Here is a 27,367-nt window from a genome sequence, read left to right as displayed (position 1 = left end):
TTATACGGTATCCGACGTTTTCTTCTGGGTATTACAAACTTCTTCGAAAACTTAATATACCGTGTTCTAGGTATAATAAGCATAACTTGAAAGTCTAAGTACAGACGTGAAAACATTTGTTACTTATTATCGACCACTGCTTTTCGGTGCTGCGCATTCCGTTCACACGAACTCCTCGAGCCGGAAAACTTCCTGTCATTCTTATATACTTTATTTATGTTATATTTTTCATTACCTAATTATTATCTTTAATTACCTCTTTCTAAAATTTTTTTATTATATTTTGCATATTTGTATACATATTTGTATGTCACAAACCAAAAATAGGACATAACATTTAAAATTCATTTCAAAATTAATGCAACTACAAACTTGGTGTCCTTTGTATTTCCCCGTCCTCTTTGGCCCACAAACTGAGAGTTGCCGCAACAAAAAGTTCCTTCTGTGAACAGACACTAAAATTATTTATACACACACGAGCATAAAGTGGCAAACGTGCGCATACTACATATGTACATACATATATAAATAAATATTTACTTATTTAAATATATATAAGTATATGAGCACAAATTTATATAATCAAGGGTGATCATTCATACATACTTATGTATTGCAATGTGTAACCCGTACTTCTGCGAAACGAGGTTTAACTTGCAAGTTACAGGCAGGTGAATGCCCAAATAAGTATAAGTGTGTGAAACCAATACATGTTTCAGGCGATGATATGAGGTGCATCCGTTAACGGGACGATTTTCTTTTATTATCGAAATTTGCACAAAGAAGCACGCAATGGTGATATTACTAAAATATACATATGTACATATGTATGTACGCAATGATTTCGCAATATGTAAAGATTATCTGATTAAATGAGTAGATTATGGGGTTAGGTAATATTTTTGCTGGTAAATTGTTTACATACATACATATGTACTTATTTAATAACAGTTAAAGCATCATTAAAAAAGGTTTCGCCTAAAAAATATACTATATACAATAATTTTATAAGTCACTTATAAGTTCACTAACGCTTGGAATTTCATCGAAACTTATTTTATTAATAGATAATCTAGTGGCGAAGCTTTTTTTTAAATTAACAAAAAGACGTTGGGTCAGCTTTAGAATGCCGCCCCAGGATTTCGGAAATAAAGGAGGCCGTGGAAAACTTATATATTTCGAGTTATTTGCTTTCAAATTTGAAAATTACCACCATTTGAAGTGCGTACATATTTTTTCGATTTAAAATTAATTTTACACTTTTATTTCCACTACTACCACACTTCACTAATTCGTTTGTACATATTTATTTTACATTATGAAGTGAAAAAATAGTTTTAATTTAATATTTAACTTAGTGTTCAATTCTATTTATTTAACAATAACAAAGGAGTTCTACGTGTGTTGGATCTGCCGGGGCTATTTTTTTTGAAGTGTTTTTGAAGCCCACGAAAAAGAGTTACATACATATATGGGAAAAAACTTTACACGCTCCGGTGTTGGGACGACTAAGGTTATTTTTTGAAGGGCGGCCGAAGACCGCTAACGCAAAAAGGAGTTTTACGCGAAAAAAACTTGACGCACCCTGGTATTTGACCGACCAGAGTTTCTTTTTTTGAAGCGCGGCCGAAGGTCTCCTACGCAGAAAGGAATTTTAAGCGAAAAAAACTTGACACACCCAGATGTTGGACCAACCAGTGTTATTTTTTTGAACCGCGACCGAAGGTCTCTAACGCAAAATGAGTTCTACGCGAAAAACTTTACAATAAAAAGCTTTTTTGCGAGATACAACTGTAATTATCTCGAAATCGTTATAGATTTGATAGTAGAATACGTTTGGCGAAAAAATTTTACCAACAGACACGAGGAAACGCTTGTAAAACTCAGAAAATAAAATTTACGCATTGGCTTTTGATTTTCAATTTAGTTGTATATGCGTATGCGTTTTTCATTTTTGCTTATTCAAAGTTTTTGATCCTGTTTTTGGGTATAATCTATTTTCTTTATTTCATTCAGTTCACTTACAAAGGATGTCGATAAGGTAATACTAACAGTTTGCAACCATTTAGTTGTTGTTTAATAAATAGAATTGAACAATAAGTTTAATATTGATAAAAAAAAAAATTGCTCTATATTATGTAAACATATGTGTACAAACGAATTAGTGAAATTTTAGGGACATAAAAATGCAATATATAAGTGTAAAATTAATTTTAAACCGAAAAAATACGTACTTCAAATGGTGGTAATTTTCAACTTAACCTCCTCTATCTGACCATACTCATTTTATTCCCGAAATCCTGGGACGGTATAATTGAGTTTTCCCAAGGCGTCCTAATGAATTTTTTTTCCAAATTTTCGACAAACAAAAATTTATTGTTTATTAAAATTCAAAATAAAAAAACTTTCGATTAGGCACTAGTTTTTCATGTTTCATCTCATCTGAACAATTTGTTCGGAGATTGTAGTGTTGTATTCGAAAATCAACAATTTGTTCGGAGATTGTAGTGTATAATAAAAGAGAGTTTGCCGCACGCATACATTCTTCTTTGGATGGTGGTTACACCAAATCCAGAGAAAGATTCAGTATTATACGAAGTGGTGGAAACCAATAAGGTTCATGGAACTAGCATCCACTACAATCCCTTTTCGGTTTGTATATCTGACAATAAATGCACGAAACACTATCCATGTGCTTTTCTCTCGGAAACACAAACTGAAAATATCCACTCTATCGGCATCGCTCACCAGATAACAATGCCAGAACATTCAGCATTCAATTTAGAAGAGTGAATATCGAAGCTGACAACACATGGATCGTACTATATTCCCCACTGTTGTTTAATTCACATTCAAAACTCATATCAATATTGAGTATTGCAGTTTGGTGAAATCTATAAAATGCGTTTGTAAGTACGTCACCAAAGGAAGCAATACGATACGGTCGATACGTGAACTGCAATAAAGCGCTTTGTAGGATATTTACTTTTGCAATTCATGAACGTTTTCCGACTGTTGTGCGTCTCACATTTGATTAGGAGAATGGCAAAAGAGTGTATTGCAACCCCGAGAATACAGTACAGACAGCAGAAACACCGCCAGCAACAAAATTAACATTTACGAGTTTTTTCTCAACTTTCGTCAGTGATCCGTTTGCGAGAACATTGCTCTATTCGGAAATACCTTGATATTATACCTGGAATGCATCGTCGAAGAAATAGTTGCGCAGAAAGCAAGGCCAACCAGTAGATGGGCATCAAGGTGTGTTATCAACTAATGCATTAGGACGAATTTACACAATCTACCCGAAAAACGACGATTGTTTCTAACTTCGGTTGCTATTGATTAATGAGCGTGGTTCAATTTCATTTGAGTCATTGCGTATTGTAAATTGTACGGTGTGTGCAACTTTTGGAAAAGCATGCCAGCAATTATAATTGCTGGAACATGATAATCCTTGGAATCAAACGATGAACGATGCGATAGGATACGAACAAAAATGACATTCCCGATGACATTTTACTTCGTATTCGCTAAGAATTGGAAATGGGGTTGATACTTCCAGTGGTTTGATATTAATTTCACCTATCTTTTGTCAATTCAATTCAACGAAAATGAACTTGACGCCTGCAAGGTCAGCTAGTATATATAATAATGTTCATGTTTCATATAATAATGTTCATGTTTAAAGTAAATGTTTATTTCCACCCAAAAACTGGATCCTCCGATGGTTCTTTCAACTGATCAAGGCTTTACATTTTTGCGGCGACTACGCCTATAAGCCATATTCCCCTAAACGCTAGTAGTGACCTAAAAGCCCTTTGGTGTAAACTGACTGACTAATAGTACCGAACGTCAGTACAATGTGCTTTCCAAAGTAAACGGGACTGTAAAAAAATAACAGAACAAATGGTTTTTTCGGCAAAATCAATATATTTTATTCAAAAAAACTACTCCTGCTTCAATAATGCTTTTTGCACGGTCCAAAAGCATATCGAACGAGTGTTTTAGCTCGTTGGCCGGATGACTGCCAGTATGACGGTGCAAACCTTTTGAATGGCCTCTATGTCTGCATAACGTTTTCTTTTCATGGGCAAATGCATTTTTCCGAAAAGGAAGAAGTCGCACGGTGCCATATTAGGTGAATACGGGGAGTAGTTTATGGTTAAAATGAGATTTTTGGTCAAATAATCGGTCACAAGCGTCGATCGATGAGACGGCGCATTATCGTGCAACAAACGCCAACTTTCATCTTCGCGATATTCGAGCCGAACACGTCGAATACGGCGCACCAAATGCTCCAAGGTAGAACGCATAAACGTTTTGGCCGGGTGGAACAAATTCTTTGTGGACAATATTCTTGGAATCATAAAAACAAATCAGCATTGTCTTTGCTTCTCCATGCGCGATTTTCTGGGTTTCGGCTCGTCCGGTGCCTTCCATTCAGCACTCTTGCGTTTCGTTTCGGGATCATATTGGAAACACCACGTTTCGTCACCGGTCACAATATTGTAAAAGCGTTTGGGGGTGTTCGAGCAAGCAAATAACTGCAGCAATATTGGGACAGTGTTGTTTTTCTGCAGATACTCAGCTGATACTTATATTGCAACAATTTTGTTGCTTGCTATACTGCCGCAGTGATTGAGACTCGAACATCCCCTTTTATGATGAATTCACGCAGAGTTTCGATGGAATTTCCAGTGATTACGGATTTTGATTGACCCACATAGGCAATCATCGCCATAAACTTGTTTCGTCAATTGAAACGTTTCAGTAAAAGTTTTACCAATTTTAAAACAAAATTTAATGTTGGCTCTTTGTTCGAAGCTCATTTTCGCACCGATAACACAAACATACTGACACATAAAACGCAATAACTGCACCAGTCAACATATAGATGGCGCCACCAGGGGGCAATAGATTCAAAAAGTCCTGTTTACTTTGAAACCTCCTTTTATATTTAGCACTTTTCGGACATTGTCGCTGATTTTATACGAATCGATATGATTATACTTTTCCTGGTGGTGTTGTCATGCGTTGACTTGTTAAGGCATGTTCAGCAATTTGCGGACATTAATCGATTGCGCAATCGCTAATGTTAACTTGTTCTTGGCATGCGTATTAAACGATAATAAGAATAACAAGAAGGAATTTGCAAAGGTTTGTATAAAAGGAGAATAATGGTTTTTTTTTCAATATTTCTTTATTTATTGAGTCTGCTTGGTTAAGCCTAACAATAAGTATTCAAATCTTAAATATTTTTAAAACTAAAGAAGCTCAAGAATGTGGTTGGGCTTTTTTGGTAGAACGTTGCTCTCTAGTCGACTGGTAAATCACTCCTTTTTAAAAGTGTTTCATCGCCGGAATTTACCAAGACATTAACCAAAGGCTTTGGATGTTCGCGAAGTTAAGAAATATATGTCATTCTTTCCATAAGAATATTAAGACTTTTATGAATCTTTTCATTACGCATATACCTTGGTGAACCCGTGATTGTTCTAAGCATTTTAGATTTGAACCTTTGTATTACATAAATGTTGGTTGCACAGGTCGGACCCCACAGTTGAATGCCATACATCCAAATCGGTTTTATGATTGCATTGTATAACAGGACTTTGTTGTCTAGGCAGGATGATAATGATATTTCAATATAAAGCAAACTGTGCATGCGATTTACCGCATTTAGTATACACTAAATGTGCATCTTGGGACATACATTTTGTTTCATTGCTGTAAAGACATTAGGGGTATTCAGACCAGCCTTGTTAATTTGTTAGTCATTATTCGGTAGTTTTTTACATGTATTTTGTTTTTGTATTATTATTATTATTTAAAATTTTATTTTTCTTAATCTTATCTGATGCCACATTATTCATGTGATATCGAGCAAAACTGATACGAGAGACTTTATGGTGTGATTTCAAGAGAGGTTCTTTCTGCGTTTGCTCCTTTACAATGTTAGGATTTCGTTTCACCACACGACAAACTGTTGAAACAGATGCACAAATTTGGTACTCTCTTTTAACTTTCCATATAAACGTCATTTTATTTGATAACTGTCAGAGTAAGTTCTCTGGCCAAAATTTTTTTTGTTATTCAGATCACAACTTTTTATTTATTGAATCAGCTTTTTGTTTTAAAAGCCTAAAATGTGTTATAAAATCTTAAATCTATTTAAAAACTAGATAAGCTCAAGCAAGTGATTGAGCTGTTTTGGTGATACGTTGATCCTTAATACGCAGGCATATCTCTCCTTTTAAGGCGTGTTTCATTGCAGGAATGTACCAAACCATTAGCCAAAGGGTTTGGGTGATCTCAGAGATCTCTTTACCATAGAAATACCAAGGTCTTTATGGATATTTTTGTTACGCATGTACCATGGTGAACACGTAATTGTTCGAAGCATTTTGGATTGGAACCTTTGTATTATATCAATATTAGTTGCACAGGTTGTACCCCACAGTTGAATGCCATACATTCAAATCGGCTTTGTGACCGCATTGTATTAAAACACTTTGTTGTCTAGGCTAAGCTTGGAGTTTTTATTTAATAGCCAATTTAAATTTGCAGCTCTTATCTTCATGCAAGTTATTTTACTAGATATATGTTTTCTCCATGTAAGTCTTCTAACTAGGTGAATACCAAGATATGTTACTTAGTTCGCTTGGGGTACTAAAATATTGTTTATTTTTACTGCCGGACACATTTTAGGTCTTAGCGAAAACGTAACATGCTTACACTTTCGTTCATTCACATTTATACGCCTGTTGGCTAGCAATTCTTCGACACACCTTAAGTGCTTGGCTAATATTCTTGATGCTATTATGTGGCATTTGTTACGGCTGACTAAACCTGTGTCATCCGGAAAAGTTGATGTTAAAACATTATTAGCTGTTGGAAGATCTGCAGTATAAATGATGTATAGAGTTGGGCCTAAAACACTGCCCTGTGGTACACCAGCTCTTATCTGTCGTACATCAGATATGAAATCTCCCACTTTTACCATAAATTGTCTATTTTTTAATAAGACTCCAATGTTTTGCACAATTCTAAGGGTAGAATGTTTTTAAACTTTTATAAAAGGCCTTCATGACACACTTTATCAAACGCCTGAGCCACGTCTAAAAATAAAGCTGAACAGTACTCTCTGTGCTCAAATGCTTTTCTTATTTTATTATTATTATTATAACATAGCAGTGTTACCGACCTTCCCAAATTCCGAGCAATGGCAAGATTGGTCAAAGCCTAAATATGCTTTTATTATAACTCTAAATAGCACCGATCGAAATTAGTGTCTTTATAGGAATGAAACACGGTTTTCAGACCATTTTGCTTAGTACCTACAATAGTAGGAAAAGTACCGTTAGAAAGAAATATGTTTTTATAGAATTGTTCGAGTTACCATAGAGCTTTAAAATAACATCACTCGTTTTTGGAATGTGAACATATTTTTTCAGTATTTCACAGAAATAAAAATATTCATAGCGATGAAACAAAGTGTACATATATCTTTATACATATGTATATAAAACTAACGTATCACGTTGTTTGTCCGCAAAGGACTCCTAAACTACTGAAAGATTTTAGTAAAATTTAGCACAATGTGTTCAGTTCGAACCAACTTTGAAGATAGGATAGTAAAAACAATTCACAAATAAAAAATACATTGAAAGCTCTATTAAATGGACGCTCTATTAAGCAGACATCTCCATTAACCATGCACATTGTTAATGTTTATTAAGTACAATCTTATTAAGCGGACAACTCTATTAACTAAACAGAAAGGCTGGTAACCAGATATTGAGAAAGCAGCCTTAAATTCGTTTTTTTTCCAATGAAATTTATTTGTATGAACATATTCAAAATTAAACCTCAAGTACAATCCCTTGGATTCTTATACCGACAAAACGTCTTCACCTTTATTCGTAAATAAAATGTTCACTGCATTGAATAGTTTATTATGTCTGTTATTACACGCGTCAACTTTTGTTGCTAATTCTCAGGCGATATTTTTTGCTGTCGCCCATTACGTTGACACGAGCAATTTGTGTTGCGCAACTCTGTTCGAGTTTTTTTCTCATTCTCTTTCACTTTACTTTAATCCATTATCGTTTCTTTTTCCTTATAGGTATTTGGGCCACTCTATCACATACATATATTAATCAGTTCTGTCAATTAAGAAATACATTTTATTTATAATTCAAAATTAAAACAAAGATTATATAACAGACCTTCACATATATCACCCTTTTCACTATCGTCTGAAACAATTTGTATGGCTTCCTTCATACATTTCACAATATCTTTAATTAATTCGATTTTTTCGTCATACTCCATTTTTTTAAATATTTATACTATGTATATTATGTATATGTAAATGTTAAGCCCCCACGTAACAGATCTGTTCTCTGATGCATTTTTAGTATTATGAGTATAACACTAAAGGTTGGTATCCAGCTCTCAAGTAATTGCTCAAGAAAAAAAAATACATTATTTCTCCAAGTAATTTTGACAGCTGGTTACGCATTGTGAATGATCCACATTAGAAGAGCAAGAGAGAATAAACAAAGAAAATAAACTTTTGTGGGCACTCAGATATGGCAACTCTGTTTTGTCAGTTATTCATTCTCTGTACATTCTTGGAATTTCAATTTCCACTGAATTCCAATTTCTTAGTTTTGAATTTAGAGAAGCGTCACTCTTTGTATAGACGCCATACAGAATAGAAGTGCTTATTAAATAAATATTTGTAACGTTTTAATAATTGTGGTGTTTCATTTGCCACATAATTGGTGACCCCGACGTGATGAACCAACAACAAAATTGTGAAACAAAATCGGGCGATGGGTGCCCAGATTCGCATGACGAGGGCCTGACCGAGGAATTTTTCGAAACTGACACACCTTCCCAGCTCTCACCACTACAAGCTATGCACATCGACCGATTTGAACGAATTGAACTACCGCCGTTTTGGATCCAGCAGGTTCAATTGTGGTTTGCTGCCGTCGAAGCACAGTTCCAGCTCAGAAAAATAACAACGGACGCAACTAAATATTACGCAGTAATAGCTCGCCTGGATCAAGAAACACTCATCGTGGTTGAAAACATTATTTCTAATCCACCTGAAACAGATAAGTATATCACACTTAAGGAAGCATTGCTCAACCATTATGCCATTCCTCAGGAACGCCGATTCAAAATGTTGCTATCCGGCGTCGAACTACGTGATCGACGGCCGTCTGAACTGCTGGCAGAAATCCACCGCCTGGGAGGAAACCACTTAGACGCAGCATTTGTGCGCACCATTTGGTTTGACCGCCTTCCTTTACAAATACAACTAACACTTGCTGCCACTGGTGAAGAAAACAACACTATTCTCGCGCGAACAGCAGATCGCCTCATGGAAGTTCAGCGAGGACATGAAGATCCCGGTATAATGGCTGCGACCCACAAAATCGCTGTTGGTAGTGACGTAAAAGAACAACTTGACGAGTTGGCACGGCAAGTCGAAAAGCTGGCTCAGAGGCTCGACAAAGCATCATTCAACGAAAGCAATCGCAATAAAAATACACAAAGTGAATCACAGGACAATGCTACAAGCTCACCATGTTATTATCATCGAAAATTTGGTCAACGTGCCAAAAAGTGCACACGGCCCTGTACGTTTCAGAGAAACACAAACGGCCCCCAGTAGACACGGCGTATGCTGGTGGCAACATAACACATCGCCGACTATTCGTTTACGACCGCATATCGGGTACAAAATTCCTCGTCGACACCGGCGCGGATATTTCGGTAACTCCACTTTCTCATAAAAACAAGAAAAAGCCAACAGCTTTTCGACTGCAAGCTGCAAATGGCAGCGAAATCGAAACCTACGGGGATAAGGCACTCACCCTCAACATAGGGCTACGGCATCCGATCCATTGGATATTCTGTATAGCTAACGTACCATATCCAATCATCGGTGCAGATCTCATCCATAAATTTGGATTAGTGGTGGACCTCAAACGTGGTCGCTTGGTTGACCCTAATTCAAACTCGCACAGTGCAGGCCATTATGCAACCGCCCCCATTACAGCGGTCACGGCCCTAACCGAGAGCAATAAATTTACGGCTATCCTCAAAGATTTTCCAGAACTATTGGGAAACTCTTCGAATCGCACAGCAACCAAACACTCGGTCAAACATTTCATCCCTACCACCGGACCACCGTGCATGCAACGTGTTCGACCGCTATGTCCTGAACGCCTCAAAGTGGCCAAAAAGGAGTTTGAGCTCCTAATCGATTTGGGTCATGCCAGACCATCAAATAGCCCCTGGGCTAGTCCCTTACACATGGTCAAGAAGAAAAATGGAGACTGGCGACCATGCGGAGACTACCGTAGACTCAACGAAAGAACTATTCCTGACCGGTACCCAATCTCGCTTCTTCATGATTATGCCACAATATTAGCAGGAAAGAACATATTTTCTACAATCGACCTCAGGCGTGCGTTTCATCACATTCCGGTGGCCGAGGAAGACATGCCGAAAACAGCCATAATAACCCCGTTCGGGCTATTCGAGTTCATCAGCATGCCATTCGGGCTCCGAAACGCGGCACAGTCCTTTCAGCGCTTTATCAACGAAGCACTCACGGGCCTCGATTGCGTTTATGCTTACATCGACGACCTGTTGATAGCATCATCCAGTGAACAACAACACATACAACACCTCCAGTTAGTATTTCAGCGACTTAGCCAATACGGCCTGTGCATTAATGCGGAAAAATGTGTTTTGGGTTCTTCTGAAGTCGATTTCTTGGGATATAGAATTTCGAAACTCGGTTCCGCACCACTTCCAAGCCGAGTCCAGGCGCTACGGAGTTTCCCAAAACCTAAAACAATTTTAGAGCTAAGAAGATTCCTCGGCGCAATAAACTTCTACCGACGACACATCAGAAACGCTGCCGCTGTCCAGGCACCTCTCAACGAGTTCTTAAAAGACTCTAAGAAGAAAAACGATCGCCGACCAGTACCTTGGACAGCAGAATCAGAACAAGCTTTCACCTACATCAAGGAACAACTAGCAACCGCAACTCTCCTAGCTCATCCATCACCAGCCGCCGAACTTCGGATTACGTGTGACGCATCTTGTACTGCGCTGGGAGCGGTGCTAGAGCAGAAACATAAAAGCGTTTGGAGGCCACTTGGATTTTTCTCGAAAAAGTTGTCACCCGCACAGATTAACTACAGCACATATGATAGAGAATTGACAGCTGTATTCGAAGCTATCAAGTACTTTAGACACTGGGTTGAAGGTCGTGAATTTGTGGTCAGGACAGATCACAAGCCATTGACTTTTGCGTTCCATCAACAATCGGATAAATCCTCACCTCGCCAGATCAGACAGCTGGGATTCATCAGCCAATTCACGACTAACATTGAATACATATCCGGTTCAGACAACAACGTCGCTGACACCTTTTCACGCGTTGAAACAATGCATCTACCCGCAGTTATTGACTACAGTGAGCTGTCCCGAGCGCAGGCCTCGGACGAAGAGCTACAGCAACTTCTTACAAATAACGAAACATCATTAAGGTTTCAAACGCTTACCTTTGATCCCAACGGGCAGACTATTTATTGTGACGTTTCAACAAATAACATCAGACCATTCGTGCCAGCACCGCTACGTCAGAAAATTTTCCAAACTTTACACAACCTTGCACATCCCAGCGGCAGAGTGACAGTGAAACTCATCGCTCAAAGATACGTATGGCCATCAATGAACAAAGATGTTACGCAATGGGCCCGAGAATGTGTCCCATGTCAACGTTCCAAAATAGGTCGCCATGTACACGCAGCACCCGCCACATTCCCTATTCCAGACGAGAGATTCGATAATGTTCATTTGGATCTAGTCGGACCTTTACCGGACTCTCACGGATTCAAGTACTGCATGACTATGGTCGACCGATTTACGAAATGGCCAGAAGCGGTACCCATTAAAGACATTACGGCAAGCACGGTTGCCAACACGTTCTACTCCCATTGGATCGCCCGCTACGGATGCCCCAAGCTACTCACTACTGATCAAGGTACCCAATTCGAAAGTGCGCTTTTTACAGCCCTAGCACGGTTAGTCGGCGGCAAACGTATTCGCACCACGGCATACCACCCAGCAGCCAACGGTCTGGTAGAAAGGTGGCACCGCACGCTCAAAGCCGCCATCATGTGTCATCAAATCTCTCAGTGGACTCAGGTTCTACCAACAGTATTATTGGGATTGCGAACTTGTTACAAGGAAGACTTAAAGGCATCACCAGCAGAATATCTATATGGCACAACACTCCGGGTTCCTGGCGAATTTTTCTCAGATGGAGATCCACCGGGAGATTCCCAATTTTTCCTTGAAGGTTTTCGCTCATATATAAGGAAAATCAGGCCAGTTCCCTCAACCCACCATTGCCGTCAGAAAACGTTCTGTTTCAAAGAACTGTCAACGTGCACACACGTATTCCTGAGGATCGACGCAACTAAACGACCACTTGACCAGCCATATTCAGGCCCACACAAAGTGATCAAAAGACTTGATGAACGTGTTTTTGCCATCGAGGTTAACGGCAAGGTTATAAATGTAAGCATCGAGCGCCTAAAACCAGCTCATTTGGCCAATGATGAAGTATTCCACAGCACGCCACATAGACGTATTCTCACCGAGCCAACGAATTCGCCACGTACATCAACCAGCATACCCATGCACCAAAGTACCTGAAACATTTACACCCGCGCTAGGATCGGATATTGAAACTCAACCTCAAAAAGTCCAGCAAGTCTTTATTTGGGATGAGTACTGTGGGCACTCAGATATGGCAACTCTGTTTTGTCAGTTATTCATTCTCTGTACATTCTTGGAATTTCAATTTCCACTGAATTCCTATTTCTTAGTTTTGAATTTAGAGAAGCGTCACTCTTTGTATAGACGCCATACAGAATAGAAGTGCTTATTAAATAAATATTTGTAACGTTTTAATAATTGTGGTGTTTCATTTGCCACACTTTGTTTGTAATATGTATGTATGTACATATGTGTATGGTAACACACATATTTTCATTGAGATTTAAGGAATGTTGTTGATGATTGGTAGGTTTTATACAACATTTCAAAATGGAATATATGTACTTCATAATACTGATTTCAACTAATTTAGGATGAATTTGACGATTACATCGAAACTTCAGAAACAATTGTTGATTTGATGTTTCTTCGCAAAACCAGGTTTGCCATATTCACATTTTATTGAAAAAAATTATTAAAAATTAGTAGTAGATTTCTTTAGAGCTGCATACTAGCACAAGTAAATTTATCGCAGGAAAGTTTCTTGACCGTTTCTTAAGCGTTTTTTATATGAAGTTTTTACGTTTCTTGAGAGCTGGATCCTAAGCTTTAACAGCATCGCCGCACTTGCAGAGCAAGAGCGCGTTGATTGCTGGGAGAATGATCACTCTGAGTGACAATGAAGAGTTGACAAATATTTATTGATTTAATTCGAATGTCAATAATAATTGCTGAATGAACTACAACAATGGAGAGAGAAGCGATGATCCAATACGTATTGGATTTGGGCAGATTGGATATTGACTGCGAGCAGAATAGTCGACTTAAAGCTAAGAAAAATAAAGTTGAACGTTATTTGAATAAATAATATAATTTAACTGGCGCCCAACGTGGGGCATGGGAAGAAATATTATAAGAAATTCTTAAATTTATATTCCTTAAAAGATAAAATATTTAACAAGTTTTAACATAAACTGGATGCTGCACGTTTTTAATTAAGGCACACTCTCAACCTTCGGTGACATTGGAAGAAGGAGAATAAGAAACATTTCCAAGTGTAAAAAAACACCACGTGGCAAACGGCAACGGCTTTTGAGAAGCCTCATTTATACAGCGAAAAAAAAAACAATTTAGTTAAAATACGGAAACAAAATTTGTAAGTGATCTGCTCAGTATTTTTAGAGATATAACGTATTAAAAACTATTTGAAAACATTTATCAATCTATATATATAAAAGAAAGTCGTGTTAGTTACATCACTTATAACTCAAGAAAGGCAGAACAGATTTGGCTGAAAATTGGTAGGGAGGTAGCTTAGAGCCAGGAGACGGACATAGGATACTTTTTATCTCTTTATGTCAAAATTTAATACAACTCATAAATACAAAAATTATATTTCAAATCATAAGCATTTGTTCAAAATTCATGTTTGTAGGAATCATTTCAATATTTCATTTCTTCAAAAAAAAAAAAAACAATAAAAACAACCTTACATCTTCGTCTATATAAATATGTATGTATGTAAAAATGAATCGCCAAAATGTATGTACGCTCATAACTTTAATACGACTGAACGAAATTTGATAATTCTTTTTTTAAAATATTCGTTTAGGTTCAGGGATTATTCGAATAATTGCCGGAAAACCCCTAAAAACAGTCCTTTTCTTTTTCTCATACAAACGAATGAATGTTTGTTCGTTAGTAACGCTAAGAGAACGGCTGAACCAATATTGATGAAATTTTAAGAGGTTGTTCGTTGTGGATTAAGGAAGGTTTAGAAATAAAAACATCTTATACTTTTCATGAAAAGTCGGCAAATTGGATAATTCTAAAAAGTAACTTTTTTCCAAAAACATTTTTTTTCAATTTCTGTTTTGTTTTTCAATATTTTGATTTGGAAATTATTTGAATAGTTCAGTCTCGATCGCTTGCTTTTTTATTCCGGCTATTCAAGAGAAAAATTATTACTATTACGATTTACGATGCTTTACGACAGGTTGTGAATTGAACAATTGAAAATTATTCGGTGAAAACTTTACGTGTGAAAGATCCAGTATTATATGAAGTGGTGGAAAGCAATATGGTTCATGGACCTTGCGGACACTACAATCCCTTTTCGGTTTATATGTCTAACAATAAATGCACGAAACACTATCCGCTTGCTTTTCTTTTGGAATCGCAAACTGGAAATGATGGATCGTCGTAGCTCATCAGACGACCATACAACTTAGAGTAGTGAATATCGAAGTTGACAACATATGGATCGTACTATATTCTCCACTGTTGTCTAATTCACATTCTAAACTCATATCAATGTTTAGTATTGCAGTTTGGTGTAATCTATAAAATACGTTTGTAAGTACGTCACCAAGGGAAGCAACATGGCGCTTAATGGTCTTAAACGATACGGTCCATACGTGAACTGCAATAAAGCGCTTTGTAGGATATTTACTTTTGCAATTCATGAACGGTTTCCGATTGTTGTGTGTCTCGCAGTTAATATGGAGATTGGCCAAAGAGTTTATTTCAGCCCAGAGAATACATTACAGCCGGTGGTAACACCGCCAACAACAAAACTAACATTGACGAGTTTTTTTCTCAACTTTCGTCAGTGATCCGCTTACGAGAACATTGCTCTATTTGAAAATACCTTGCATTCATGGAATGCATCGTCGAAGAAATAGTTACGCTGAAAGCAAGACCGAACAGTAGATGGACATTCAGGTGTGTTCTCAACTAATGCATTAGGATGAATTTACACAACCCACCCAAAAAACGATGATTGCTTCTACCTTCGGTTGCTACTGATTAATGTACGCGGCGTATTGCGTACTGTGAATGGTATGGTGTGTGCAATTACAATTGCTGGAACACGATAATCAGTGGAAACAAATGTTGGACGATGCGATAGCTACTTCGAATGCCACTGAAGTTCCCACACTTTTCGCGATAATCATTTCACCATATCAGCCTTTAAATCCGCGTCAATTATGAGATACGAACAAAAATGACATTGTCGAAGACATTTTACATCGTATTCGCTAAAAATTGGAAATGGGTCAATTCCGGTTGATGCTTCCGGTGGTTTGATATCAATTTCATCTGTGGTTTATCAATTAACGAAAGATGAACTCATCACCAATCTTCGGACATTGGCCAAATTATCTTAACTATGATTCCTTAAATGCACGCGCAATATTAACTGCCAAAAAATACAGATGTTCTTGACTTAAACTGGAAGATTCAAAGTCAAATTCCGAAAGACTTGCGCTCATACAAATCGACCGATCGTCTTGCCATTGAAGACGTCGCCGTGAATTATCCAGTGGAGTTTCTAAATTCTTTGGAGAGGCTTGGTATGCCACCGCATCATTTGCGTCTCAAAGTTTGATCTGTCGTTATTATGTTTTGCAATCTGCAAGCGCCGAAACTATGTAATGGAACCCGACTGATTGTGACGCAGCTATCGAATACAAAGGGCTGAATGCTTGATTCAACGAATTTCTTTGAGTTCCAACGATTTGCCATTTCAGTTTCCAGCGAAAATTGCATTTGAGATGACACTCAACAGGACACAAGGATAGTCGCATAGTGTGTGCAATAAGTTTGGAAATTCTATGTTTTTCACACGGCCAGATATACGTGGCGTGCACACGAGTTGGAAAGCAATCTTTTCTGTACACCGGAACAGAAACCAAAAAATTTTGTTTATCAAGCTGCGTTACATTGAAAAAAAAAATGAAATGATAAATTCAACTTTATTTTCATTTCAAAACACATAATTTCACGCAGGACAACGGCTGCGGGGCCAGCTAGTTTCTCTTTAAAATATTTATATGAAAATTTTTATTTCGTTTGAAACCACGTGTTTAACTTCAAGTTGATGTGTGACCTTCAATTAGCTAACCTTTTTGATACATTAGTTTTAAAAGATAAAAACGAAATAAATATGAATACTAATGAACTGACAGCTATTTTTACTGCAGCGATATCAGCTGCATTAAAAGTACAAAAGGAAGATTTTGATAAAAAGTTGGATGAAATGATAAAACAGTTTGCTAATACACGGACTGAAAACATAGAATACTTTGAGGAAGTTAGAATTGTAGGGAATGTGCAATGTGATGAAACGCTCGATCTTGCAAAATCTTTACCTGAATTTGACGGCAAACAAGAACATTATGTGTGGTGGAGGCAAGCGGCGCACACAGCGTACAGATTATATGAAAGGTACGACGGAAGTGCTAAACACTACCAAGCGATCGCAATAATTACAAATAAGATTAGAGGTTCCGCAGACAGTATTCTAGATTCTTTTAACACCGTGTTAAATTTTAAAGCCATAATAGCTAGACTTGACTTTACCTATGCGGATAAACGACCAGTTTATTTGATCGAGCAGGAACTTAGTACCTTAAGGCAAGGGAGTCTGACGGTTGTAAAATTTTACGATGAAGTGGAGAGAAAGCTTACACTTGCTTACTAATAAGACTTTAATGACTTACGAGGGTCACCTAGCAAATTCAATAAATGAAAAATGCAGAACGGATGCGTTACGCGTGTTTATTTCCGGTTTAAGAAAACCCATTTGCGATATTTTATTTTCTATAAGACCAGCTGACTTACCGACTGCTTTAGCACTTGCCCAAGAACTAGAGGCAAATCATGAACGTTATATGTTCGCGGCGTATTTTTCGAAGCGTTTTGACGACAATAGAAGGAGTCAACCATCCGAAGGAAGGTCTCTTGAATACAACACTAATCAATTAGAATATTCTAAAGCCCATAAAAACCCGAATTATCAAACTCATTACAATAACCAAAGAAATAATACTTTTATTCACAAGGGTGGGCAGGAGAAATTGGAATCAAAGGATGTAGACCCATCAACGTCTCGATTCCGTCACGAAACCAATTCAAATAATTTTCAAGGGTTTAGACAAAGACAATTTTCTCAAAAAACTAGTAACCAAGGACAGCATGCTAAACGCAGATCAGATTTTGATAGGAGTACTGGGCCTAAATTTCAAAGAAGAAATCACATTACGCAAGATAATGTTAATAAAATTTCTTACGACAACGTAGCAGAGAATGAAATTAATGACATTGAAGGAGAGATAAATTTTTTAGGGAAAGAACCCTGCTACCTTGAATTAGCAGAACAATAAGAGCTAAAAAAAAGGTTATTAAAATGTTAGTAGATACAGGGACTTCGAAAAGTTACATCAAGCCCTTTAAGGAACTAAAGAGGATTGTACCATTAGCTAAACCATTTTTAGTAAAATCAATTCATGGTTCGACCAAAGTAATTAAGAAATGTACAATAAATTTATTCGGAATAAATTCTGACCTTTTTATTTTACCTACCCTGATCAGTTTTGATGCGATAATTGGGCTTGACTTACTAAAAGATGGTGAAATTACACATAACTTTGGAAAAGAAAAGTTATTATTTACTGAATGTGGAGACATAAACATTATAGAAATTCAACACAATAGCATACCTCTTGAAGTGAAGGGAGAGTTTTTAAAAATGATCAAGAAACGATCAAATGCATTTGCAGAAGCAAATAAATATTTACCATATAATACAAATATCGTTGCAACTATTCGTACAAAACATGAAGATCCTATATATTGTAAGTTTTACCCTTATCCTTTAGGTGTAGGAGATTTTGTGAAAAATGAAATAAAGGAACTTTTATGTAATGTCATTATTAGGCCCTCTAGATCTCCCTATAACAACCCAATATGGGTAGTGGACAAAAAAGGTTTTGATGTGGTAGGTAACAAGAAGAAACGCTTGGTGGTAGATTTTCGAAAATTAAATGAAGTAACAATTGATGATAAATATTCAATTCCAAATGTAGTGTCGATATTGTTCAACATGGGTCTTGTACTAGCAGAACGAGATAAAGAGAAAACAGCATTTTCTGTAAGCAACGGGAAGTATGAGTTCTGTAGACCGCCATTTGGCTTAAAAAATGCTTCTAGCATATTCCAGAGGGCTATAGATGACGTCCTTAGGCAACAAATAGGTAAAAGCTGCTATGTCTATGTAGATGATGTGATAATATTTTCAAAAACAAAAGAACAACATATCGGAGCTCAAAGAGCCACAGAAAAACAGTTTGTGGACTTTATTAAACAAGTCTCCCCTGAGATTGTACAAAAGTACGCCCCCCAAGGCATTAATTGGCAATTCATCCCCCCAAGAGCTCCTCATATGGGTGGTTTATGGGAATCAGCTGTAAAAAGCTTCAAATCCCACTTAAAAAAAGTAGCTGGAAACTACAAATTTAATTACGAAGAATTTACAACACTATTAATCCGCATTGAAGCCGTTCTCAATTCACGGCCACTAACAACACTCTCGCAAGATCCCTCAGATCTCACAGCCCAGGGCACCAGGGCACTTTCTCAAAGGAGCACCCATTCTGGCCACACCTGAGCCAGGCGTGGAGTCGCTATCCTTATTAAATCGATGGGAAAGAATTAAAATTCTCCATCATAATTTCAGTCGCAGATGGAAAGAAGACTATTTAAAGGACCTCCACAAGAGGTATCGATAGAAAACATCAGAAAATGCGCCAAAGCTTGGAGATTGTGTACTTATTAACGACGATTGTCTCCCACCTACCGAGTGGCGACTTGGCCGTATAGAAAAGCTCCATTATGGCTCAGACGGTCACATCCGCGTCGTTGATCTCCGTACTCAAAGCGGAATACTCACCAGACCGCTGGTCAAATTATGCTTTCTACCAACCGCGGATAATAACGAAAATCCGATACTAAACAATCCGAACATAATGCCGTAACGCAAATGAAAATAAATCAATAAAATCGCAACCCGCAACCAACCGTTAACAATAACAATAAAAATAATAACAACAAGGAAAGTGTGGAGAGGGCGCAGGCTTAAATTTGAATTCGAAAGAAAAAAAATATAATAATAATAATAGGCAGCAAAAATGGAAATGTTGATTGAATTGATTACTTTAATAGTTTTGGTTATCATCGTCCTTATCATTATCTGCTTCATTTGCATGGTTATACGTAGGTCGTCGGGTGAACAAATTTGGTGCATCCGGATGAACTCGAGATGCGACCGTTTCAGCAGGTTCCGAATCAGCTGATTCCGAATCAGCCCGCCGAACAACCGCGGAACGGCTTGAACGGCTTAGCGCTATTGGTGATGAGCGTAAACGAGGTGATCAGTCGTGCCCAACCCCAGATGAATGTGCGGCTGGGCGGGCGAGTGGAGTTTGCCGAATCTGCGGTCTAAACGCGGATGCGGATAAATAGTAGTTGTTATTCAAAGTTATAAACTGTTGCTTTTATATTTTATATTTATTTATAAATTATAAAAATGCACTAGAGTTTATAATTCCGGTTTTACGACGACAAGCAAGTGTCTGAATCGAAAACTTTGACGAAGCTTTAGCAGAACTTTTTAGAACTTTATGAAAGTAGCGCTTTTATAATTTGTATAGAAATTTATAAATTACTTAAAAGTGCTTAATTAATTTCTTGAAATATAATAATTTATAAAATTTAGCTCAGATTTTGACGCAGCTTTAGACAAGCTTATGATAGCTTTAAGAAATTCGTGTTTTTCTATTTTATATGTATGTATATTTATAAATTAGTAATAATGTATTTTTTTTAATGCCACCTAAAAAAAATTAATTAAATTTTTTTAAATATTTGCAATTTTAAGCCACGAAACTGTAATAAATTTTTTTTTTATTTCTTAAAGTTTGTTAATTAATTAAGTAATTATTTTGTCAGTATTAAATAATTTTATATTATTTTTGTAATTAAATTATTTTTTAATAATTTTTCCAATTAAATAATTTATTTATTTTTAGAGTCTAATATCTAATAAAAATGCCAAACATAATTATGAAAAATTTATTAAAAAATAGTTTCAGGAATTGTTCTTAATTAACTATGTAATTTTTTATCATAATTGAATGATTTTTCTAATTTTTTAGTAAATAAACTACTTTTAATGTTTTTCCAATTCATTAATTGATTTATTTTTCGAATCTATTGATTTCTCAATTTTTTTTAGATTTTTGTTTACTTAATTTTAGTTAATATACAAATTTTGAAGCGTTTTTCTGAAATAATTAAATATTTTTTTTGGGACTTATTAAGTTTTGTAACTTCTTTTAATTTTCTTCAGTGTTTTATAAACTAAATATTAGTAAAAATTAATAATTTTTTATTAATAATTTTTTATTAATAATTTTTTATTAGGAATTATTAATTTTTTAATTTGTTTAGTTTTATTTATTTATTTTTTTATTAAATTAATTTTTTTAATTATTTAATTTTTTATGGTATTTATAAATTTTTTTTTAATTTTTTCGAGTTTTCTTAAATTTTTTTGATGAGAAGTTTTTAAGTTCCAAACTTTTTTAAATAAAATTAGTTTAAATAAAAATTAAAAAAATCAATAAGTTATCATATAAAAATCGTAAAATAATTGTAATAAGAAATTAATTAAAAAAATGTTTTAAATTATGATCTTTTATTTTAAATAAATGTATTTTTGTTTATAAAAAAAAAAAAAAAATAATCATGGTCCTTCGAGCCATACAGAATGGCACTTTTGGATTTTAAACAAAGCTAAACTCTAAGAAATACAAAATAAAACAGAACAAACATGTGGTGACAAAAACAGTGTTAATAAAAAAAAAATTAATAATAAAAAAAAACATATATACTCTCATACGTATACACAATATAACCAAGAGTGCGGTAATAAAAAGTAAACAGTTTCTGACACACTAAATATATGTATTAACATATACAGTTACGGACAATAAAATAGATTCGTCCATGGTACTAATTTTCCGATCTAAAAAAAAAAATATGAATTTAATTAAAATCAACCAAGTTTTATTTTTATTATTTACTTCATATCAAGTGCTAGTGATTGAAGTAAGAACATTGGAAAAAAACAATTCATAAATATTACAAAAACAAAGGCGTAAACAAAATAAAAAAGTGCTGAGAAAAAAAATACATACTTATGTATATTTAAATAATGCAGTGACAGACAAACTAAATCCATAGAAACGTTAAAAACACAAATTGACAAATTCACATATTATGGTCAAATTCCTGACTATACAAATAAAAGTCAGCAAACAAAGAAGAAACAACATACAAACAAAGAGTACATAAATGCAACAAAACTTGATCGCGAAAATCTGCAGTGAAACAGATGCATATGTACATACATACATATATAGTATACCAAAGTCATATGCATGCTAAAAGTTTTAAACGCGAAAATCAAAATCAAAACAATTAGCTAAAACTCAAATCGGACGCGAAAAAACTAAAACACCAATAAAACAAACAAAAGCGAAACAAACGGGCGCGAATATTAAAACAAATATACATACAACAAAACAACAGCACAAGGAGGTAGCCAGCTGGAGCACAGGAAGGAGTAATTAAGGCAATATATGCACATGCATATACGGAGTACCAAGTGAGCGTATTATGTTCATCTTAATTTAATATGCAAGTGTGCAAATATGTATGACTAATAGCGGGATTCTGTAACCAGTCTCTAGTCTCTATTTGAGACATTTTGAGGCAAAGTCTCAATTTGAGACTAGTTACTATTCGCTAAACAGTCTCTAGCGTTAGTCTCAAAATATTGAGACCTGGTAGTTAGCCGGTCACAAAACTAAAAAGAGCTCTTGTCTGCCATTTTGAATATACTGAATAGAGATCATCATAGATATTAATCGATTGTCGTATTTTTATCAGTTGTAAGCAGCTCAAACACGAAAAGGTTAAAAATAAATCAATTTAACATAAATTTCGTAAATATTATGAAACAAAGTCAACATATATTCTTATTTTTATTGATAACTATGTTTTTTGACGATGTTATAGAAAATTTAATATTTGTTATCGGCATATTTATTTCCATTGAAGTGTAAAAACATCTCTGAATGATGAAATGTAATAGATTTTGTGACTGTCACTTACAGAATAGCAAAATCGTCTCAAGTCTCAAAAATTGTCTCTAACTCAAAATCTCAAATTTAGAGACTTGAGACTGTCTCACGTTACAGAATCGCACGGTAATATTCCAGTTTATACTTACATACAGTAGTATCTCGATAGATCGGACACCCTTGATGTTGGGGGTCGTCCGGATAACGGGGGTGTCCGGATTATAGATATTTTTTTTAATGGTTATTTTCGGGAAAGAAATTTGACACAATTAACATACATTTTTGATTCAAATTCAGTTTTTATTAAAATTTTATGTAAACATGGATACTTTTAATTGTTATGCATTTGAAAAAAAGTATCAATTTTGGTCTGTTTAGAGTTTTCTATAAACATTTTATCCGCAGTTTCCTTTAAGCGTTTTAAAGTTAAAATGTTCACAGCCGAAGCGTCAATTTGTTCTGCCCACTGAATCGCTTTGGAAAATATACATTTTCCTTCACTACTACTGATTTTATTTTCCACTTCAACTATGCTATAGTCAGAGTCAGAACCATTTTCCTGAATATTATCGTTTTCTAACACAGACCGCACAATTTCCCGATCAGAAAAATCGTATTCGAATTCATCTCTTCCAGTGGCCCAGTCATTTATGGTTTGAGTATCAACTTGAGCGTCCAGATTTATTGAAGCGATGATGGTATGAATTTCATTCATGTCTGAATTAGCGGCTGTAAGTTGAGCCAGAGGTATCAAATCTTCCTCCATCCATTCTTGTCGGTCACTACACAACAACTGGTTCCAACTGCGTACAATATTCTGCTGTGATATACCTAACCACGCATTGTTTAAAAGTGTGACGCAATTTCGTAGCGTAAAGTTTTTTAATGCAATTCCAATATCTGTATTATCAATTAGAAGATAATTCAAAAGTTGTTTTCTGTAAGACACTTTAACATTTTGAATTAAATTTTGATCTAAAGGGTGTATGATTGCTGTGCAATTGGGTGGAAGGAAGACAATTCGAAAATTAGTGTCTATGTCAATATCTTCTGATCGTGGGTGGCATGGAGCATTGTCGATTAGTAAAATAGCTTTTAATGGTCTATTATTGTCTTGCAAAAAAATTTTTACATCCGGTATAAAATATTTCCTGTACCATTCAGTAAATAAGAACGTTGACATCCAACCTTTTTTAGTTGCTTTATAAGTTAGAGGCACATTGCAATTTTTAAATGATCGTGGATTAATTGATTTCCCTATTACCAAAAGGCGTAGCTTATGTGTGCCAGATGCATTGCAACAAGGCATAAAAGTTACGCGATCCTTGGAAATTTTTCGACCAGATGCATATTTTTCTTGCGCGTGGAATAACTTTCCAAAAGGCTGCCGATTCATCTGCATTATAAATCTGGTCATGGTCTTGGTCCATTTCTTCTATAATAGATTTTAATTTTTGCCTGAATGGTTTCACTGCAGAAACATCACTGCTTACTTTTTCACCACAAATTTTTAATGTCCGTATGCCATGTCGTGCTTTAAAATTTGAAATCCACCACAAACTTGCCCCAAAATCATTTTTGCCAGTTATTTGATTATAGAAATATTTTGCTTTGTGTTGAATCCAAACCAAGTCATTAAGGCCTTCTCCATATCCGGATGTTCTCCTAGTCTCATGGTCTGCCTTTTTTCTGAGAAATACCACTAAGTTATTAAATTTGGAAACCAAAATTGATTCCAATTTAACTAACCTGGTTTCCGTCCAGTTGTACGTATACTTTCCGATAGCATCACGTTTCTTTTTTATGTCAAATACAGTAGATTTTGTTACACGAAATTGTTCTGCAACGTATCTAATTGATTTTCCTTTATCAAGGCGATCTAATATTTCACATTTTTTCTGAATAGATAGGGTTTTATGAGCTCTTTTATTTATTTGTCTGCCGCTCATTTTAATAACAAAGAAATTGAGTGCAAGTCCAGTCACTGTGCCACTTCACGAACTATGAATAAACAAACGGTGCACCGCCGTGTGGAGAATAATGTTATTCTTGGAATAAATACACCTTAATTGGCAATACATTAAGGACGTATGTAGTACATATATACGCACATTTTTTCGTTAAAGTACCGATATTCTTCGAAGTGCTGCAGCAAAAACTCACAACGCAAAGTAAAAAGTCATAACAGCAAAGCGAAAAGAGAAACAAAAGTCTGCATTTTTTGTAGCGTCCGGATTAAAGAGTAAAAAATATAAAACTGTCCGGATAGTAGCAATGTCCGGATTATAGAGGTGTCCGGACTAAAGGGTGTCCGGTCTATCGAGATACTACAGTATTTGTATACACACATTTGCACATAATAAATCATAAATTGAATGCCTAAATAAGTATGCTTACGTTCGTGTATTCTAAACACAATAAACTTTCCAACAAAATAAATATTAAGAATTTACTTGCACTGGTATCCGGCAATACCTCTTATACTTAATCAAGTAATAAGCAGGATTGCTTAAAGTTAGTAAGCGAAGGCAAACATTAAAAGTATAACATAAAAAGCACGACAAAAAAATCCAGACTTACATACATACATATATGCATCTCAACCTGGTGAATATATATTTCTTTACATACTAAGTACATACTAGAAGTCATATTATACCATAGATGGGCGTTTTGACTCACATGAGCAGTTACTCTCAGCACACGTATTCTTACGATCTTATTTCAGTCGCTATTGAGAGCGAAAAAACCAGTTTTGCATTGTGGGATAATGAATTGATTTTCCTGCCAGTTGCGCTGCAGACAGCAACGAGGTAACATAGGTAGTCAAAATAGTCAAAAAATTAAATATTTTTTTATTTTAATTATTCTGAAGGTACGCGCATAAATAGTATCATAAAACAATCAAGCGGCGCACGATGTTGCTTCGCTGTTGTTTGTTAATCAACTGACTGCAAATGTTCTTTGTCCCATGGTAGCCACTTTACGCTCGCGGTTACCAATACATCCATACATTTCATTTGCCCATCTCTGTATTATACGGAAAACTTCTGGTTTACCGAATCCGTTTTCGCGCTCATTTTCTTCATAGAGACCACCTTCGAATTTATACCCTACACTGGGCACTATATGTATGTTACATATTAAATAATTTTTATAAAAGGGTGATCATTATATTCCTTAAGTAATTAAACAATCCAGTAAAGTCAAATTCACATAATACGTTTATTGCAATGAATACAAAAAATCAGTTTCACACAATATTCATAAGTTTGTGAACACACCCATACCAAAAGCTCGGGTATACAAAAAAAATTATAAATTTAAACAATATACGTTCAAACATATGTTTGTGTACATGTAAACATACAAATTCTTTTAAATTCCACATTAGCATTTATTCGGCAATACCTCTTGTTCTTTGACAAACAAGAACAAGCTGGATTGCGTATAAAAGCAAATTGATCTCTCTAACGAGCTCTCAATTGCTTACGAACAAAGCATACTCATAAGCTAGGTAGAGGAGGAGTAAGGTCACTATCAGCTGATGTTATGTAAACAAAGGCACAGCTGAGAGGTGCCACTGTAGAAACGCCAAGTGTAGTCCGGGGTTGAGTTTCTATTTGAATCCAAGATGGCCGACTTTCAACCGGAAAATGGTTGCATTGTGTTATTTTCTTAAAATTTATGGAAAAGTTGTCCCAAAAATATTGGTTATATGTAAAAGTTTAATATATTTTCAAAAGAAAATCGTTTTATTTTAATATATATTCTTAAAGATGAGAACAATATGAGCAAATACATGAAAAATTAAGTTTTTTATTTATGCCTCTTTTTAACTGTGGTAAGTCAATAAATGTTCACCACAGAAAAATTTTACGAACAAATAAGCAACCATGCCGAATAGTGGGGTCTAGATTATGCTCATTCACAGCCATATTTACATTTTTGCCATCGTAACGAAGGTTTTTGCAAAGATAATTTGTTTTAGTTTATTTCATGGTTAAATCTTTTGCGATGGTTTATTTAGTTATTTGAATCTATAAAAAGTGTTTACAATTTTCATGGGACGATAAACAACAGATCGGCTGCGATTTTATTCCAATAAAAGTACGAAATAACCAAACATGGCCACGTTAATATTGCTGCGTAATGGGTCTGGTGCTGTTACAATTTTATGATTTAAGAGATGAAAAAGCGATACGCGATGCTGTGAAGTACTCAAATGTAGTTATCAAATTAGTTGGTCGTGAATTCGAGACAAAATTTTAAATTCAATGGCGTTCTCGTGTAAGATGCTCATCGCATTGCTAGGTAAGCTAAAATTAAACTTTATATCAAAAGATTTACCATGTATTTTTTAAATTCTTTATAGAATCAGCAAAGGAGCTGGTGTAGAACGCTAGTCCCAAACCAATGAGCTTTGTGCTTGAGGGTGGAAGCAACTTTTTGAAGAGCAAATACTACGGTGAGCACATTCGGATGTTGCATAACCTATTGTAAATTGCGCTTAGAATCCCGGTATCCCTGACCAGCAGGGTTTATCAGGCTGTTGG

At 35.6% G+C, this 27,367-nt stretch overlaps 3 protein-coding genes across 6 annotated transcripts in view; 1 reads left to right on the top strand and 2 right to left on the bottom strand.

The window, feature by feature from the left end:
• The window catches only part of LOC105224714 (fatty acyl-CoA reductase wat), an 86,273-nt gene extending 60,977 nt beyond the window's left edge, over positions 1-25,296 (bottom strand). The window contains exon 1 of the mRNA XM_049459866.1: positions 25,209-25,296. The gene's annotated coding sequence lies outside the window, so the exon portion shown is untranslated. The remainder of the gene's footprint in view (positions 1-25,208) is intronic.
• Positions 1-27,367, top strand: part of LOC125779230 (uncharacterized) — a 101,649-nt gene that overhangs the window by 67,437 nt on the left and 6,845 nt on the right. For 2 of the 4 annotated variants that reach the window (XM_049459857.1, XM_049459858.1), the window contains exons 1-2: positions 26,664-27,125; positions 27,187-27,367. The gene's annotated coding sequence lies outside the window, so the exon portion shown is untranslated. The other 2 variants (XM_049459859.1, XM_049459860.1) reach the window with 2 other exon arrangements.
• On the bottom strand, positions 21,238-25,165 carry LOC125779231 (tigger transposable element-derived protein 2-like). The gene is made up of 2 exons (XM_049459869.1): positions 24,561-25,165; positions 21,238-24,500 (listed from the first exon to the last, which is right to left on the bottom strand). Exon 2 carries the CDS (start codon positions 24,226-24,228, stop codon positions 23,143-23,145), a length of 1,086 nt encoding a protein of 361 aa, XP_049315826.1. The 5' UTR covers positions 24,229-24,500; positions 24,561-25,165; the 3' UTR covers positions 21,238-23,142.

The sequence above is a fragment of the Bactrocera dorsalis genome, chromosome 6, assembly GCF_023373825.1.
Source record: "Bactrocera dorsalis isolate Fly_Bdor chromosome 6, ASM2337382v1, whole genome shotgun sequence".
In the NCBI taxonomy this organism is placed as follows: Eukaryota; Metazoa; Arthropoda; class Insecta; order Diptera; family Tephritidae; genus Bactrocera; species Bactrocera dorsalis.
This window is presented reverse-complemented; position numbering and strand designations above follow the sequence as displayed.

Bases quoted from the DNA above. Each gene is read 5' to 3' on its own strand.
- LOC125779231 (XM_049459869.1), bottom strand. From the start codon at position 24,228: ATGACCAGATTTATAATGCAGATGAATCGGCAGCCTTTTGGAAAGTTA.